This window comes from Dipodomys merriami, unplaced genomic scaffold (assembly GCF_024711535.1).
Source record: "Dipodomys merriami isolate MVZ:Mamm:240054 unplaced genomic scaffold, mDipMer1.0.p SCAF_25, whole genome shotgun sequence".
NCBI classification, from domain to species: Eukaryota; Metazoa; Chordata; class Mammalia; order Rodentia; family Heteromyidae; genus Dipodomys; species Dipodomys merriami.
The window spans coordinates 13,009,804-13,027,897 of record NW_027203937.1 but is presented as its reverse complement, the minus strand read 5'-3'; the positions used below and the strand labels follow the sequence as shown (position 1 = coordinate 13,027,897).

At 45.1% G+C, this 18,094-nt stretch overlaps 1 protein-coding gene across 12 annotated transcripts in view; it reads right to left on the bottom strand.

The window, feature by feature from the left end:
- Window positions 1-18,094, bottom strand: part of Tenm4 (teneurin transmembrane protein 4) — an 805,909-nt gene that overhangs the window by 6,315 nt on the left and 781,500 nt on the right. For all 12 annotated transcript variants that reach the window (XM_070034906.1, XM_070034904.1, XM_070034908.1 and 9 more), the window contains 4 exons: window positions 14,777-15,012; window positions 9,846-10,142; window positions 6,781-8,395; window positions 2,363-2,505 (listed from right to left, as the gene is read on the bottom strand). In XM_070034906.1, coding sequence (XP_069891007.1) covers window positions 2,363-2,505; window positions 6,781-8,395; window positions 9,846-10,142; window positions 14,777-15,012 — 2,291 coding nt within the window. The remainder of the gene's footprint in view (window positions 1-2,362; window positions 2,506-6,780; window positions 8,396-9,845; window positions 10,143-14,776; window positions 15,013-18,094) is intronic.

Sequence of the window (18,094 nt, the reverse complement as noted above, 5' to 3'; positions counted from 1 at the left end):
TTTCAGGGAAGGCCACTGCCAGGTAGTTGCTTCCTACATACTCTTTGGGTGCCCCTGCCCCTGTACGTAGCTGCTGGTGGTCCTTGCTAGCTTGGCATACCATCCAAGGCTCAGGGAGCTCAGGGAAGGGCTCCAGGGTGATATCAGAAACTCAGGGAAATGGCCTGAGAAACAGGCCCACAGGCCTCCCACTGAAATTAAGTCATCTGTATAATTAATAGAACCCTGTCTGTGAACAATTATTTCCTAGAGTTTCACGGATGCTGGAGTGCTCAACAACAAAGATCTCCGATGCTTGCCAAGGGCAGAAATCAATAATTCATTGACAGGGGAGGCTGGCAAACAGGCAAAGACAGGGACTAAGGCATGCCTGGTGGTGAGGGGAGAGTTGTGCTGCTGGGGATAGCAGATGTTAGGACACATGGGATAGGGCCTGGGGTGGTGGGCACTAGAGAGGGAGGCAGAAAGCAGACAGGTACTGTGCCCTTAGCTTAAGGGGCAGAAGGCTGGCCTAGCAAGTGTGAGGCTCTGAGTTCAAACCCCAGTGATGAAAAAAAAGCTATCCCATGGTTGTAATCTTAGCTACTCAGGAAGTTGAGACCTGGAGGATCATGACTTGAAGCCAATTCAGGCAGAAAAGTCCATTTCCAAACAGCAACACAAAACCAGTTGGAGACATGGCTCAAATGGGAGAGCACCATCTGAGTGAACATGCAAGATAAAGCACAAGGCCTTGAGTTCAAATTCTGATACTGGGGGAAATAAAGAAAAGGAAGAAGATAAGAAGAGAGAGAAAAAGAGAGAGGGGGAGAAGAGGAGAAGGATAAGTTTTATGGCTTAAGTTTACAACCTTTTTTTAGACACTTCCTTGGCTAAGTTTCTCTCTGAACCCTGGGTTCCTCATCTGTGAAATGGGATGTTTGTATTTTTCATCCATTTAGTCATCCAACAAAAGTTCCCTGTGCACCTATAAGTTGCTGGTCTATATACTAAATGAGATCCCTAACTTTAACCTGTTGGGCTCAGAGTTCAATGGAGAGATAAGAAAGTAGGACTTACAATACAGTGTAGGGGAACCTTGCAAGAGTAAATCTCAGAGTGACCTTTGAGCACTGAGGTGCAGACTCACATTCTTGAGTCTAGGGAAAGAAGACAGATAAGCTGAGCCCTAAGGGAATGAGTCTGGAGTAAGAAATATGGCTGTGAGTTTCCAGTTACCAGCAGGATGCCACGTGGTACCATGCTTTCCTCCACAGTCTGCCTCCCCTAAGCTAGAATCCCCTGGAAGGCCTGGTCTCCCCTTGATTCACCCCTACATTCACCAGGGTGATTGTAGCTCAAGCACAAAGTCCTCTTCTGGTCCACAACTGTGAGTGGGGGTGGGGTTGGAAGAGGAGAAATGAAATGAGTACATGAAATGAAGGGCTGGGACAAGACATTTTTCTTTTTAAAGGATCTTTCTGGCCATATAATCCTGTCTTTGAAATTGGATCATAAAAGCAAGATGAGAGAAAGGGACTTAAAGGAAAAAAAAAAGAAAGCACCTATAGCCAACCCTGTACTCAGCAAGATGACTCAGAACAGAGCAACCTGGTTGAATCTCAACTCTGGTCCTTCCTTGATGTGTGTCATTGTAAACCCTCATCTACCAAACCAAAGGCGGCAGTAACACCATGGGGTTTTTCTCAGTTAACTTATGTGGAATACCTCACATAAGACCAGGTGCATTAAATGTGCAGAAAATGACACATTCATATTTAGAACACACCCTCTTTCTTTACCCCTTTGTGTGTGTGTGTGTGTGTGTGTGTGTGTGTGTGTGTGTGTGTGTGTGTGTACAAACACATGTGCACGCATCTGGGTGTGTGTGCACATACAAGCTGGTATTGGGGATTGAACTCAGGTCCAAGGCCACTCACCCTTAGCTTTTTCACTCAAGGCTGGTGTTCTACCACTTGAGCCTGTCTTCACGTCCAGCTTTTTGGTGGTTAACTGGAGATGAGTCTTACAGACTATTCTGCCTGGACTGGCTTCAAACTGCAATCCTTAGCTGTCAGCCTCCAGAGATTTCGGGAATGAGCCACTGGCACCTGGCTTTTCCTTGCCCCTTTGCTCCTCTAGTGGCAAAGGCTTATTATTTTCATGAGACGCTGAATGCAACAAAACTTTGTGCAGCTCTTCAGTGTCTGAGTACTGCTCTCCCTGAGTCTCCAGGTCTGCCTGAAATAGGATTGCTAAATGAGTTACTAAACTGTATCTGGCAGTCTCTGTGGAGGTGCTACTTCCATTTCTATCACTAGCCCATGCTTTCTGGCCCCACCTGCAATGTTGGGATGGCCTGTACTGGGCCTAGGACAGTTACCTTGCTGTTGTCCCATTCCTGTGTTTTCATCTGTGTGTGCACCAGCTCATAGGATGGCTCCATGGCATCTGTGTCTGGTTTGGGATAGCCAGGGATCACATTGTGCAGCTGGAATCCAAAGGTGAGCAGCCAGCTGTTGACATCTGTGGGAAGAGAAGCAGAAACATTGACTTGCAAAGAGAAAATTCACTGAAGAAAACAACTTCTCTTCCTCTCTCCATCCTCTTTTCAGCCATTAGGGCCTTGGGGCATGTCCATGACTTCTACTCCTGCCTTGGATTCCTTCCTCTGCCTTCCTTTTCCAGTTTCTACACGGGGATTGAAGATCTGGCTCTGCAGGAAGGGGTTAGCTGTCAGCATCACATTCCTTAGGGTTCCTAGTTATAAAATATCAGGTGTGGGGATAGAGTGTTACCATGAGCAGTTTGCACACTGAAGATTTAAAACAGGAAGAGAAGGAAGAGGGGTGAGGTGTATGGCCAGGCACTTGGTCCAGTGACTTTTCATGTGCTGAGTGGATTTTGCGTCATACATTCTCCCACTCAAGATACTGAAAGGGGAATGAGACCTGGACATGAATAACTTTTTCAACAAGATAGATGATCACAGGAGGGTGGAAATCTTTCCCTTGACAAGCTGACAAGCCCACATGAAGATGACATGGAAGCTGGACACTGAACACTGTCTATTTTGTCAAGCACCATGGAGATAGAAGTGGCATTTTATGTGAATATGACTGCATAAGATGAAGGCCTAAGAAGAAAGGTACCACAGAATGGGGTCTGTTAAGCAGTTAGCAGCTCAGAAATGCAGAGAAAGAACCAGAAAGGACATGGGGGTCACCATATCCACCATGTTCCCCACTTCACCAGCTGCTAGTGAAGATTCAGTACAGCAATATACAGACATGTATCTGTGTGGGGCAGTTTTTGGTTGCCTTCCTTTGCTTTTGGGGGGGGGGTACTTATGTAGTTTTGGGGAAGTAGACTCAGCAGTGGATCATGCGACTAGACATTTTATCCCCCTCACCCTAATGATTATGCCATACTTTGTCATGGGCCCCAAGCCTGACCAACTAGAGCATCTCTCTAGTCCCTGGAAGTCATTTTGGGGAAAAGATGCTCTTTTCTTCTTGACATCACTGGATAGACCCTGTAACTAGAAAATATGAGCACTCCACACTTACAGACTACTTTTGTTTTAGTGTTAACTGAGTTGTGACATCTCTTTCTGAAGGCAGGGTTCCCAGAGGCATTTGTGAAAAGTGGCTTCGGGCCATTTGCTCCATGAAGACAGGCAAGTAACCTGACTCTTATCTGGATCTTGCATACAGGTCTGTCATAGAGTATATAAAACTAACCCAAATCTTGGTGATTTAACAGACTGGGAAATGAGATGCAAGCTGAAAATGTTGGGTGGTGAGTTGCTTTGTTAAAAATGGATTTCAGAGACCAATCTAATAGTCATAGGAAGCATTGTAGAGTCAAGGAGCCCTGATGTGTGAGACTCTGCGCAGACTTCTCCACCATGTGGAGCTTCAAATATGTCTCATCTCAGGGCCATCTCCGGGGGTTGTCACCAAATTTAATGCAGACCCTCTCTGCAAGTGCTTGGCACAGAGCAGTTAGTCATTCCAGTGTTATTCTGGAAGGAGACCATATGCAAAGAAGGAGGGGGCAGGGAGCAATAATATTTTGGCAAGCTGCAACCATTTTTTAATGGAAAAAGTGTATTTCCTCTTGCACATTCTTTTCTAGCTATGGTAACCTGCCAACACGTCTCACAGGAAGCTCACTGGAGGGTGAGGCAAGGGGCGTGCTTAATGCAGACAGATGCAATGGATATGTCATCTAAATCTGTCAGGGTTCTCTAGACCTAGCAGCCAACTTGAGTGAGGTGAATGCTGGGAAACACCATCAGGATACCCATGTTTATCCCCAGGCCCTAAGTAGTATGTTTCCATCACACCTGCACACCACCTTGTTCTCCCGTCTTGCTCATGCTTGAGTCTCTTGCTCTCAACACAGTGCTTGGAATTCTTCCCTGAAAAAGGAATGTGCCTATTACCCTGGCAGAAACAGGGTGCAGATGTTGAGTTTGGGGACCAGGAAGCCATTTTCATTTAGGGGCACTTAGCGGAGCTAGACACATTATATTCTTTCTCTCCTTTTATAATGGGCTAATCTCACTTTCTGGAAGGCCTTTCTTTCAATCACCCACTTGGAAGTAGGCCTCAAAGGTCGGGCTGTCCCATAAAATCTCCCCAGAATGCTCTGGAAGAACAATCTCTCTTCCTCTACTATTCAATCATCTATGCCATCCATGGTTGAACAGCATGTGTCTGTGTGATGTCTTAGAGCAGGAATTCCTGGAGACAGGATTATTTTTCTATCTCCAGTGGCTAAAATAAAACAATGGCTGCCCAATGGAGGCATGTGTGGGATGAAGGAAACTGCCAAGGGGATCATTCCACAGAGGGGGAAAAAAAGACCTGTAGACGACCAGGTTTGCACAGTGGAATGCATATGCTCCACCCCCGCCCCCCCTCCACTATAGATTCTCATGAAATGTGCTGGCTTTACACAGACCTTACTGCCTCGTTTGCTCTAGGGGTCCTCTGTGACTAACCTAGAAAATGGGTCTTTGCAGGGAGAACTGTGGCTGCTGAGGGACATCCTACCTTTGGGACTCATGGGACACTTTCTACTCAAGTTGGTTTCACAGCAGTGAAAAATAAAACACTTTTTGGAGCAGAGGGTGAAGGAAAGGAACCCACATGAATTGCGCCCTGTGCTAGCTGTGAAATGTATCTCACACCATCCCTGCACCCAGGATAGGATGAAGTGGACATTTGTTTCCTATTTTGTTCCAAGTGTTCTTTCTTCTTTTGCTACTCTTTTCCTCTGTGATCCAGCTCTTTTTGCTCTGGTTATTTTTGAGATCGGGTCTTTCTTTTTCTTTGGGCCAGCCTGGACTGCAAGCCCCTATTTATGCTTTCTAGGTAGCTGGGATGACAGCTACATGCTGAGAAGATGTCTCAAGAATGGTTTTTTGTCCAGGCTGGCTCAGAACCACAATCCTCTAAATCCCCACTTCCTGAGAAGTTAGGATTATAGGCATGTATCACTACTGCCCAACTTGATATTGTCTTAATCTTCCATTTTTCTCTCTATTACTGACTTTTCCCCATTACTTGACTATGTCTGCTTCAGTTTAAAAGAAAAAATAATTTTTGTGTGTGTGTTCATATTGTGTCTGAAGCACAAGCTTGGGTACTGTTCCTGAGCATTTTTCCTCAAGGCTAGTGTTGTACCATTGGAGCCTTCTGGCTTTTTGGTGGTTAACTGGAGATAAGAGTCTCTCAAATTTATCTGCGTGGGCTAGCTTCAAACCTTGATCCTCAGTTCTCAGCTTTCTGAATAGCTAAGATTACAGGCATGAGACACTAACACCCAGCAACAGTTTGTGTGTGTGTGTGTGTGTGTGTGTGTGTGTGCGCACCATGTGTGCTAGTACTGGGATTTGAACTCAGGGTCTTGCATTCTCACTTGGCTTTTCTGCTCAAGGCTGGTACTCTACCACTTAAGTCATACTTCTACTTCTGGATTTTTGTGGGCCAATTGGATATAAAAGTCTCTCAGATTTGTCTGCACAGGCTGGCTTTGAACTACAATCCTCAAATCTCAGTCTCCTGAATAGCTGGGATTACAGATGTGAGCCACTGGCCCCTGAATTTAAATTTTTTTTTTTTTTGAGGTTGCTCTAAGGGGTATGATGTGCATACTCACCTAATCAGAGACAGAGTAGGTATTCTAACTTCAATTTACAGAACAAGAAACTGGAATTTAGACCACTGATACATTTTTGCAACCTGTCATAGTTTAGAGATGGTGCATTTTCCTCTCTCATTTCTCTCTCCGAAGTCCAGATTTTCCATTCCATCATCACAAATTGAAAAGGGATTTTTTTTAGTGATATCTTAACCTAAATTATTAGGAGTTCATAACCAACTTAATTTCTATGTCAAAAACTTTCCAAGTTCTAAGGAGTTTATCCAGTGAGATATTAGGATTTCATGGTGATAAAAGGCTTTCATGATCAAATAAGTTTGAGAAATAATGGGTAAGTATATTAAACAGATCTTTCTACCAGGGGACTCCTTAGAGCCTTTCACAAGCTGAAATGTACTATAAAAATTTGAGAATGATAGTGGCCCTATCGAATTTATTTGATGTCAGAACCATTATTTTCAAAATGTTCTCTGAGCTAGTGTTGCAATACACTTTGGAAAATGATGCTATCAGGCATAGTCTATGTTCCCTGCTACCCCATACTAGTTTCCCCAAAGAAGTGTAAGCCATGTCAGGTAACCAGAGCACCAGTGTGCTCCCCACTCCAGGGAGAGGCCAGATCCTCACCTGTCATGAAGCACTTGATGTCCTGAGAGTTGCTGATGGGGTTATTGTTTTTAAACATGTAGAGATTAAAAGGCATGAGGTTGCTGCTACTCAGATGCTTCCACAGCTCATGGTTTGGGCTAGTCCAGCGTCCAGCCAGCACATCGTAATCCCGTCGGCCCATGTGGACAAGCTTGGTAAATGGATCATAGAGGCCACCATGGTAGCCAATGATGATCTGGAAGTTGGGGTTGGTGTCCATGTAAATCTCCCCGAAAGCCGTATACAGGATCTGCTTGATCATCAAGCCTGTCCCACTGAAGACAGCAAGTGGGGTCCCAACGTTGTCACACGCTATGTAAAACTCATCGCCACTGCTCAGCTCCATGGCAAAGAGGTGTCCCTGCAGGTCATAGTAGAGGGACGTGATCTCAGAGCTGGAGTGGTTGTACAGGTGGGTGACCTTGGTCGGGTTGGTCAAATCTGCATAGAAGAACTGTAGGTGATGGCTGTGGCTACTCTTGCTGGATACCCGCCGACCCAGGCCATCGTAGCGGTACCTGACGCTCCATCCACTGGCCCGGTTGTAGGCCTTAATGAGCAGGCCGGCTGAGTTGTATTCAAAGACATCCCCTCCCCGCTGCCGTAGGAAGCCATCCTCATCCATCTTGTATTGCACGTCACCCAACCTAGTGATACGATCACGGAGATCATACCGTATTGGAGTGAGCCGCGCACTGTTCCCAGGGCTCAGCAAATGTAGGTTCCCATTGAGGTCATAACTGTAGCGCCAGAGTGGCCGGTCATTTATGGATACTGCCTGCAGCTGGCCATCGACATCATACTCATAGGAGTAGCGGGTGGTATTGGCATAGGGCCCTACCTTCAATTCCTTCTTCACTACTCGCCCCATGTTATCATACTGGACAGTCATCCAGTACATGAGCGAGCGGAAGATCTCATACTGCACTTCCTTCATCCTGCCATATGCATCAAAGTGCTTGGTGTGGGTCATGACCGCTGTGGTAATGATCTGGTTAATATCATAGTAGATGACCCCAAATTTCCCAAACTGCTCTGTCTTGCCTGATACGTCATCATAGCGATAGAGATCGATGGGCAGTGGCGTCTCGTTGATCACAGCCTGCATGCTGGTCACTCGGAAGCTGTTGTCATAATTATAATCAAAACGGGCATTGACCATGCCTTCCTCTGTGAAGCGGAAGATCTGCCGGTCAATCAGGGGCCCGATCTGACGGTAGCGGATGGTGCAGGTGAAGCCCTCGTTCTGCAGGTTGATGGTCTTCAGCATGCCTGCTGTCTCGTCATAGGTGAAGCTTACTTTGGTCGTGTCATATAGTGTCTCAGCTAGCTTGGACAACTTGCCATACTTGTAAATCACCCTGCGGCCGGTGCCCAAGTAGAAGGTGTGCAGAAGGTGTCCGTCTTCAGTGAAGTCTTGGATAACTGAGGCATTGCCCTCAGGGGGCTGGTAGATGTTCCTGTAGTAGCCCACTGAGCGAATGGTCTCCAGGGTTTGCCGAGCCACATTGGGCATTGTCACAGATGCCAGGCGACCATTCTCATCAAACTCGAACATGTACTGCTTCTGGCTGTGGAGGAGCAGCATCATGGACTGGAGGGAGAGGAAAACTAGAGATGAGGTGAGTGTGAAGGAAGAAGGCAGGTCTAAGTACCCAAGACTCAAAGAAATCAGAGTAGAAGGCCAAGGAAAATGGTGGTTCTCCTAAGCCATGCCCAACCAGAGCTTTCCAACCCAGAATGCTATCAACAGATTACAGATATGCTGACTGGGCTTTCTTTCAGCCTTTTGGCCCTGTAAGGCTGAGTCTTAGAATGCTCTATGGTTTTTCCCTTCCTGTAGTACAGGTCTGGTCAATTCTGCCTGTGATGGGGGATCAAGGGGGTGAGGGTACACTAGCCTTAAGTATTTGTAACAGCCTTCCTTGCTCCAAACTTCTCAGTCTAACATCTTTTCACTCCAGCGAGGAATTCCCTAAAACACAGTCTGGCTTTACCTTTTACCTGCTGAATATCTTCAGGGGCCTCCCTGTGACTAAAGTGTGACTGAGAAGGGCATTTATGACTTTGCTGTGTGATAACAGGTCATGTACTCCCTCTGACGCAGTGCGGCCTGTGGTAGATGGGAGAAGCTGGTTTCTAGCAAGGACTAATGGAGTTGTTTCCTTCCTAAGCTTAGTTTTGCAATAGGTGAGAGAACGTCCAAAGTCTCTCTCTTAGAACATGGAAGCTCTCCCAGCATAGGCATGGAACACTTACCACAGAACAGGAAGAATCTAGACCTTGGGCACATGACCAGGAGCAGGAATCAAAGTGGGAATCTGAGTACCAGAACTGGGATATAAAGTGCAGACTCGGAATACTCAGCAGATACAGGTTTAGATATATTCACACACGAACGCTGCTGTTTTTTCCTATTCAGGACTGAGGTCATCACCTTAGTGCCTGGGGTGAAATGAATCCTGACCTAGAGCAGAAGGGATCTGCTAAGGCTATTCTCAGCACTACAAGCTCAGGTTTAGGCACCTCCACCTGCAGATCCAATCCACTGGCTTCCCTCTGTTCTTCATGATGGGATTGTACCAGGGAGCAGACACCTGTCTTGGACCAGAACCCCTAGTTCTGCTCTGCAAATCCACAGTGTTTGCTCTCTAGCTCTACCCGTCCTTCCCCCTTCCCCCTCCACCCACAAATCTTCTGTATTGTCTTCTGTATTTTCCCAATCTATCACCTCCATCTGCTATACATCTCTGTGACTCTTACAGATGGCTCTTGGGTCTGCTTGGCCCTTGGTAGCACATTTTCCTGAATGTCTCCATTTTTTTCTTTTTTTTGAGACAAGGTCTAGCTATGTCGTTTAGACTGGCCTCAAGCTCACATTCGTCTTGCCATAGCCTCTCAAGAGCTAGGATTACATTTCCTTTTGGAAAGTGAGTGTCTCATGGGTCTGAGAAGTCAGCAAGCAAGCCCTGACCATGGGTTGAGTCACAGCAATGACCTTTCCACATGGAAAGGTCAGTGGTGGCGGAGGAAGAGACACCTGCCTTCTCTAAGTATGTGTAGGTCCATGTCTTCCCATCAGCAAAGATCCTGGATGAGATGCGACCCTCCTGGTCATATTCCATTCTCTCAGACATGATGCCCCTCTGGATGCCAGCAATTCGGCCTTTACGGGAGTATGTTACATTGACGCCATTCAGTCTGCTGCTAGGTGACCAGAGGCTGGGCCTCCCTGCCTGGTCATAAAGGATCCGAAGGGTGAACTTTCGATGATCATCGTAAATCTTTTCTGTGCGTGTTACACGGTCAAAATCCAGAGATAAGAGGTTTCGGTTGTGAACCTGGGGAAGAGGTAGAAAGAGAGAGTTAATTTGGACATTGGAAGTTTGGCCCTGGAATCCCACATAGCTCTCAACTGTGCTGAGAAGCTTTTGAGTAAAAGAGGAAGCTCAGGACAAATGTACTTGGTGTTGATTCCAGGTTATATTACTTGTCAGTTCTGTGAAGGTTTTTTGTTGTTTGTTTGTTTTTGTTTTTGTGCTAGTTCTGGGGCTTGTACTTGAGTCTGGGCACTGTTCCTGAGCTGTTTTGTTCAAGGCTAGTACTCTACCACTTGAGCCATACCTCCGTTTCTGGCTTTTTTAGTGGTCTCATGTACTTTCTTGCCCAGGCTGAGTTTAAACCACAATCATCAAATCTCAGCTTCCTGAGTAGCTAGGATTGTAGGTATAAGCCACCACTGCCTGGCTCTGTGAAACTTTACATCCATAAAATGAGGAAAAGATGCCAATTGCATGGGACAGTGGTAAGAACATAGACAACCTGGATGGTAAGTAAAAAGTAGCTGTGATTAAAGAGGTCACAGATTTTCTAATGTCATTTTTCTTCATTGTAGCACTGTATATTGAACTCAGGGCCTTGGGCAATCTAGGCAAGCACTGTAGCACTTGAGTCATATCTTTTCTTATATTTTTTCTTTTGGAGAATCTCACTATTTTTGCTCAGGCTGGCCTCAAACTTGGAATACTCCTGTCCCTGCATCCTAAGTAGCTGTTATTATAGACCTGTTCACTATGTCCAAGTCTAATAGGATTATTTTTTTCAAGGCAGACATATGGAATAATAAATATCCAGATCTTTCTTGGCTTCATTCTTCAACACAGTCACCAAGAGGCCCAGCAAATAAACGTCTGAGTCATCTACTCTGTAACAGACACTATATCCTGATATGAAACCAAGACCAGAACTTGGGGAAGTGAGGATATTTGTTGCAGGATGCAGTGATAGACTGTATGCACTCAACTCTCATCACTTCTTGGAGCCAAGAGATATTCAGTGGTTCTCTGAGCAAGTTCACTTTTCTCGGGGTTCCCCTGACTTCTGCCCATAATCAAAACTTCTCCATCATCTTAGCTGGCTCCTGGGACATCTCCTTCTCCTCTTTTATGTCTTTCTCCTCCACCTCCTCCTCATCTTCCTCCTGGAGATCTTGGGAGATCATGGATCTCTGTTTGGAGTGTCTTCTCTGGCTATGGGCTGGCTGGGGACCAGCCCTAGCTCTAGAAGCTGTGGTCCTGTCTCCTGCTAAGAAGTCTCCTGTGAAGTTTCTGCTTGAGCTATGAGGTTAGCATGTAATCCAGTTTCCAGTTTCTTTTCAGAGCCAGAAGTACAGGCTCTACAGAGGCCATAGCAAGTCACATTTTAATAAAAGTATTTCTTTGTCAATATGAAGGCTATTTCTGGATCTGACCCTGAGTCCCTGGCTGCCCTGAAAGCCAGCCAGGCACCTTCCTCTAGTGGTTGTCTGGTTTTATGTGGCATTTGGGCACATTTTCTGTCTCATCCGCAAGTTCACTGGTTAAGCTGGACAAAGGGAAGATCCAAGAGGAAAGCAGATAATTAGGTCACAGCAAATGCAAAATTTCATATGTGGTCTGAAAACCACTGTGGAACCCTGTGCAGTTGTTTCTTTTTAAAAGGAGTTTGTGGTGTGTGTGTGGCAGGGGGTGTGGAAAAGGGAAGCCTAGAAATTAAAGCAGAGCTTCCAGCCTCAACTTCATCTTTCTGTGTAACTTTGGCAAGTGTTTCCCTGTCTCTAAGCCTTAGTTTCTTCCTCTATGTAGAATCACAGGCTTGTGGGGATTGGAGGATTGTTAAGTCAATTATCTAGTGGCATTAGGCACATAGAAGGCACTGGATTAATGGTTGCAATGACTTTCATTAAATGACAGCAAATGATTGTGGTCAGTTTTGGAGGAAGGAGACCTTTGGGGGTCTCCCCCTCTTTCTATACAAACTCCTAGGCTTTGAAAATAGAGATTTATAATGATGCTGTGGAGACGACTTCAGCTGTGAATGGCCTGGTTATAATAAGGTTGCTTTCCCTGGGGTAATCAAACACAATTGCAGAAGCAAAAACAGTGTGGCAGACAATTCCTATGAAAAATCCAAGGCATTGGTAGCTGAAGCTGTGTTCTTTGCAGACAGGGCAAATGATGATACAGAGCTGCCTTACCAAGTAACAGGAGCCTTTAAAAACAGCTTTTGGAAGTTCCTCCCAGGGCTCTTCCCAGGACCGTGTAACCCAGCTAGTTGTCCCTTTATCCCCCGGAGAACCCTAGAGGACGAGAGCCGTACCTTTGGGGCAAAATTAATAAAATTGAATTAAGCCAATCACTGGGGGGAACTACCTAATACTTCCTGGGCTTGGCGGTGGCAGCAATGAGATTATTTTACATCTTTCTTTATTAAAAAAAGTTCCCAGCTGTATAAAAAATGAGCTCCATTATGGGGAGGCACACCCGGCTAACATTTTAATTCCACATGCTGCCGCTGTGGGTGGCCATTTATTTTGGGAGGAAGCAGAGATGTGGCCACCCGACTAGAGCATCATCAATCTCTGGCTGGGTGAGAGACCAATTAAAGCCTGGGAAACTTTTGGTCCAGTTCACATGGCAGAGAAAAATCCTAATAGTACTAATCACTGCCCTTTATTAAAGCACTTGGGATCCACAGCACTGGGCTAGATGCTTTGAATTTATCATGGTGTGTCTGTAGAGGAAGCTGGGGCTCAGAGGAGTTGCTCCAGGCTACCTGTGCAGCCCTAGGGGAATCCAACTGAGGGCAAACCTTGCAGTTGGCACACTGCCTCAGATGTGTGCACAGGGCTCTTTGAGAATTCAGAGGGGGTTAGGGAGGCCATGAAGGCCCTGTAGAATAAAGATGCCTAAGCCCTACACAGGGAACTCACCGAAGGATGTTTCTCTCTATAGATACGGAGTTCTTGGCTACCGAGGGAACAAGGAAGCCTGATTTTTCTGGGTATGATCTAGGATCAGTTATTTAACATTTTTGTGTCTGTTGTAAGCCTAGTAATAAACAACCAACCCCTTCTGAATCTAGATTGCCCCTCATGTGAAAAGGGGTTTAATGGATTTTCTTGGCAGAAGGGAAGGGAGTGGAGCAAGTCTGAGCTGATGCTGAGGATGGGCCTGTGGTTTTCAGGATATTGGGAACATCTAGCTCAATTCTATGGTAATGCAAACCTGAGGCCTGCAAGGTGCTGGGCAGAAAGCCAGGTCTAGCACCCCAACTTTCCCTCTATCTGCCTGTTTACTTTGTGAAGTGGGGGAAAAGGCTAGTTGGCAGTGAGACTTGGAGATGAGGCCACGTTCCACAAAAAACATGGGAGGGAAACAGAGAAGACCTGATGTAAGACATCCATATGAAAAGAATGCCAGAGCACAGGTCTCATATGACAACTATAGTGAGATTCCCCTTCCCTCCCTCCCTCCCTCCCTCCGTTCCTTCCTTCCTTCTTTCCTTGCTTGCTTGCTTGCTTGCTTCCTTCCTTCCTTCCTTTCTTCCTTCCTTCCTTCCTCCCTCCCTCCTCCCATCCTCCCTTCTGCTTTCCCTCCTTCCCTTCCTGCTTTCATTCTTCTCTCTTTCTTATTTATATAAGATTTCATTGAATCTACCCAAAGCTGGATTCAAACACAAGATTCCTCTTATCTCCACCTTCTGAGTGCTAGGATTATAGGCATGTGCTTCCATGCCTGGCCATTTTTATCATTTAGGAAGGATTACTCTATCTGGAAAGAGTAGAAAATGTGGCTTAGGTTCCAAAGAGCTAAAATGAAATTTGGGACATACTAGCCATAGTAATAACAGTCACCAGCACCACCACAGTAAGTAATAACAACAAGCATAGCTATTACTGATGTCTTCGTTTATTTTTTATTTTCTTTTATTTTTGTCAGACATGGGGCTTGAACTCTGGGCCTGGCTACTGTCTCTCAGCTCTTCAGCTCAAGGTTAGCACTCCACCTCTTGAGCCACCGCACCACTTCCGGTTTTCTGAGTGGTTTATTGGAGATAAAAGTCTTATGGCCTTTCCTGCCCAGGCTGGTTTGAACCACGATCTTCAGATCTCAGCCTCCTGAGTAGCTGGGATTTCAGGTGTGAGCCGCCAGTGCCTGGCTATTTTGTTTTATTTTAATGCTGGGATCAAACCTAGGCTTTTGGTATGCTAGGCATTTACTTAACTTTATCTCCAGCCCCGATCACCAACTTATTACATGCCAGACTCTGTATGAGATGCCTTATATATTACTTCCGAACCTTTAGCAACCTGTAAAATTGGTTTTATCTTCTGCATTTTATGGAGAATGCAACCGAGGCTCTACGGTAATGACTCAATCAAGTTTACTCAGGGAGTAATATAAACTGAAAATTCAACTCAGACCTAATCCCAGGCCAGTCATCTTTCTGTAAGTCAAACTGGAAGGATAGAAAACGATTTCTCATTACAGGGAGTTCCCTGGTTTAGTCCCTACCTTTTACAGACAAGGACACTGAGGTCCCAAGGAGAGTTTCCAGAATAGAACCCAGCTTCTCCTTCCCAGTTCCCCTCGCTGTTCCCCCACCAACCCTCTCCCTGCCTTGTGGGTGCCACCATCTCCAAGGCCCTGCTCACCCGCAGCCGCCGCCCGAAGACAGTGACCTGGCCTCGAGCCTGCTCTTTGCGCTGTCTCCACTCCACGAGGTTGAGGCCATTGTCAATGGGCAGTGTGACATTCCTCTTGCCCACAGTGGGGTTGACAGTGCCGGCTAGCAGGTGTGGCTCGGTCTGCAGTGCCACTTCCATGCCATTGGCCAGCAGCAGCCGCAAGGAGCCATCAGCTCCAATGTAGTAGCTGTTCCGGACTTGGTCTGAGGGAGAGAACACAGGTTCCCAGAAAGAATGAGGCTGAAGGATAGAGTGGAGATTTAAAAAAATATGTTTCCTCTATCTATGGAAGTAATCTAATACGTTAGCACAGAGAAAAACTTAAGCAAATACATAGAGGAGATTATCTATAATCCCAATACTCAAAGTAAAACACTGGAAATATTTTACAGATTTGTAGATTTTAGGATGTTTCCTGATCACTGATTAGATAATTCTGATGGGCATATAACTTTGCAAATATACTAAAAGTTGTACGTTAAAAAATATACATTTTGTTGGGTGCTAAGTGGTTCAGGTCTATAATCCTAGCTACTCAGGAGGCTAAGATCTGAAGATCATGGTTCAAAGACAGCTAGGGCAGGATGAGACTCCATTTGTAAGCAGCCAGCAAAAATCCTGGCTAGAGGCATAGCTCAAGTGGTAGAGCTCCAGTTGTGAAGAAGAGAGCGGAGCTTAAACTAGCTTCTACCTCCCAAAGTAGGGTAGGTCAATTATATTTCACCTAAAATTTTTCTCTGACTAAATCAACATCTTCATTTCAGACTAATCAAAGTAGTTTCCTAAGAGCATAAAAATTAGAGCAAAGTGTAGGACACTTTGGTGTAGGACCTCAGGAGGCTGAGGTCTGAGGATCATGGTTTAAAGCCAGCCTGGGCAGGAATGTGTATAAGACTCTTATCTGTAACTAATTATCAGGAAACTGGAAGTGGTGCTGCGGCTCAAAATGGTAGAGTGCTAGCCTTGAGCAAAAAAGCTAAAGGGCAGCTCCCAGGCTCTGAGTTCAAGCCTTACAACTGACAGAAACAAAACAAAACAAAACATAAAACAAAAATATCCCCAAACTCTAAATACTTTAGTCATAGAATGTTCATACACATATAGACATTTCAAGTCATGATCATAAATATGACAATGGCTTAAAAATAGATCTGATTTGAAAATATCAGCCTGATTAAAATTTTTTTGGTGCCAGTACTAGGACTTGAACTCAAGGCCTCATGCTCTTTAAACACACACACACACACACACACACACACACACACACACACACACACACACACACACACACACACACACACACACACACACACACAACTTTTGTTGTTGTTGTTGTTGGTCATGGAGCTTGAATTCAGGGGCTAGGTACTGTCCCTGAACTCTCTAGCTCAAGGCTAGCCCTCTACTACTTGGAGCCACAGTGCCACTTGTGGTTTTTGAGTAGTTAATTGGAGGTAAGAGCCTCACTGGGACTTTTCTGCTTAGGTTGGTTTTGAACTGTGATACTCAGATCTCAGCCTCCTGAGTAGCTAGGATTACAGGCATAAGCCACTGGTGCCTGGCCTTTAAAATTTTTTTTAAAAAATATTTTCATTATCTTTAAGTAGTTGTACACAGGACTTGGCATTCAACAAAGCACTTTATGAGTATGATACATTTTGATCAATGTCACCTCTTATAACATTCTCACCATCCTTCCCAACATACCCTTTCCCTCACTTTCCTTAATTTTGTAGGATATACACTGAATTTTGTTGAAGCTTTGTTTTAGATCTTGGATGAACTTCTTCCTTAATTTGGTGTTCAGTGTTTATTCTCAAATCACTTAGTTGATTGGTTATGGTTTCCTTGGACTCCCATTCTATACACTGAATTTTGAATGCATTCTCCCCCCTTTTTCTCTTCTCTTCATTTGTCTATTCTCCTTCCCTTGATTTCATCCATCTCTTTTCGTTTATTTTGTTGATTTTGCCTTTCAAAGGAAATATACTGTTTGAGGGCCTCGTTCTCTCTTGGTGGGCCTTCTTTTTTTTGCTAAGGCTAGCATTCTGCGACTTGAGTCATACCTCCACTTCCTGATTAGTTTAATTTGGGCTGCAAGCTAAAAGAAACTCTGGAGAAACAAGTACAATTCAGCTGCACAAGTAACTCTCTTCTGAACATGGTAACAGTGTCTCTGGGCTTGTGCTGGACTCTCCTTCCTTTGTCCTTCCTTGTGTCTGTTTCCAGATTCTATCTGTTTATCATAGACGCTTATCCAAGTCTTTTCTTCAGGGCTCTGCTCAAATATCATCCCTTCCCAGAAGCCTGGTTTCTGTCAAAACCAACGCCTCCCCTCAGCTATCTGTGGGCCTCATCAGGGGCGGGCAGCTGGGGATGGTGGGGTCATCATTTTGTCAATGAACATATCCTTTAATGCCTCAGTGCTTACTGGGAGAAGTACCGCTGCACAGAGATTAAGTGTGTGGGCTTCATCCCTGTTTTATTGTAAGATGTTGGCCACATTCACAGCCTGGATTGCCTCTGTTGCTTCAATGTACATTGAGATAATATCTGTGTCTTTGCCTCACAGGGGTTCTCTGAGGAGAAAGTAAGGTGATGAATATGAAGAACTCAGAGCAAGTATCTGGCAGACAGTTGTTAGGTAATGCTGGCTAGATATGTGTGCATGGTGCAGGGCTAGTCTCCATCACCTGTATTTCTTATTGTCTCTTCTCTCTCTCCAACAATGAGCTGTTCTATTTTTGTTCATGGTCTTCATTACCTTCAGATTAATGATCAAGAGAATGAGTTCTGAGCCTGCTTGTCTGGATTCCTATATCCATTTAGGTATGTGACTTGGGGCAAGCTGCTAAGCTTTTCAATGTTTCCCATTTGGGAAACTGAGATATTAAGAATGAGGAGCCCATACTTTTGTTGTGAGGATTAAACAGGACTGTGAGTATGCTAAAAAATATGCTTTGTTACTAGGGCTAGGTACAGTGGTCTGTCACCTTGAGCAACAGGCAAAAGCACAAGTAGGAAGATCATCATCCAGGCTGTACAGGCATTCAGCAAGACCCTACCTTGAAAATAACCATTACCAAAAGAAATGGGTGGCATAGTCCAAATGGCAGAGCCCTTGCCTAACAAGTGCAAGTCATGAGCTCAGTGCCTACTTTGCACTCTTAAATATATACTTTGTAGCTAGTAAGTGTTCAAAACATGCTAACATATCATTGTATTGTAAGTAAGTAAGTGATTGTAAGTGCTCACTAAATACTGTCTGGATTAAACTAGATATCT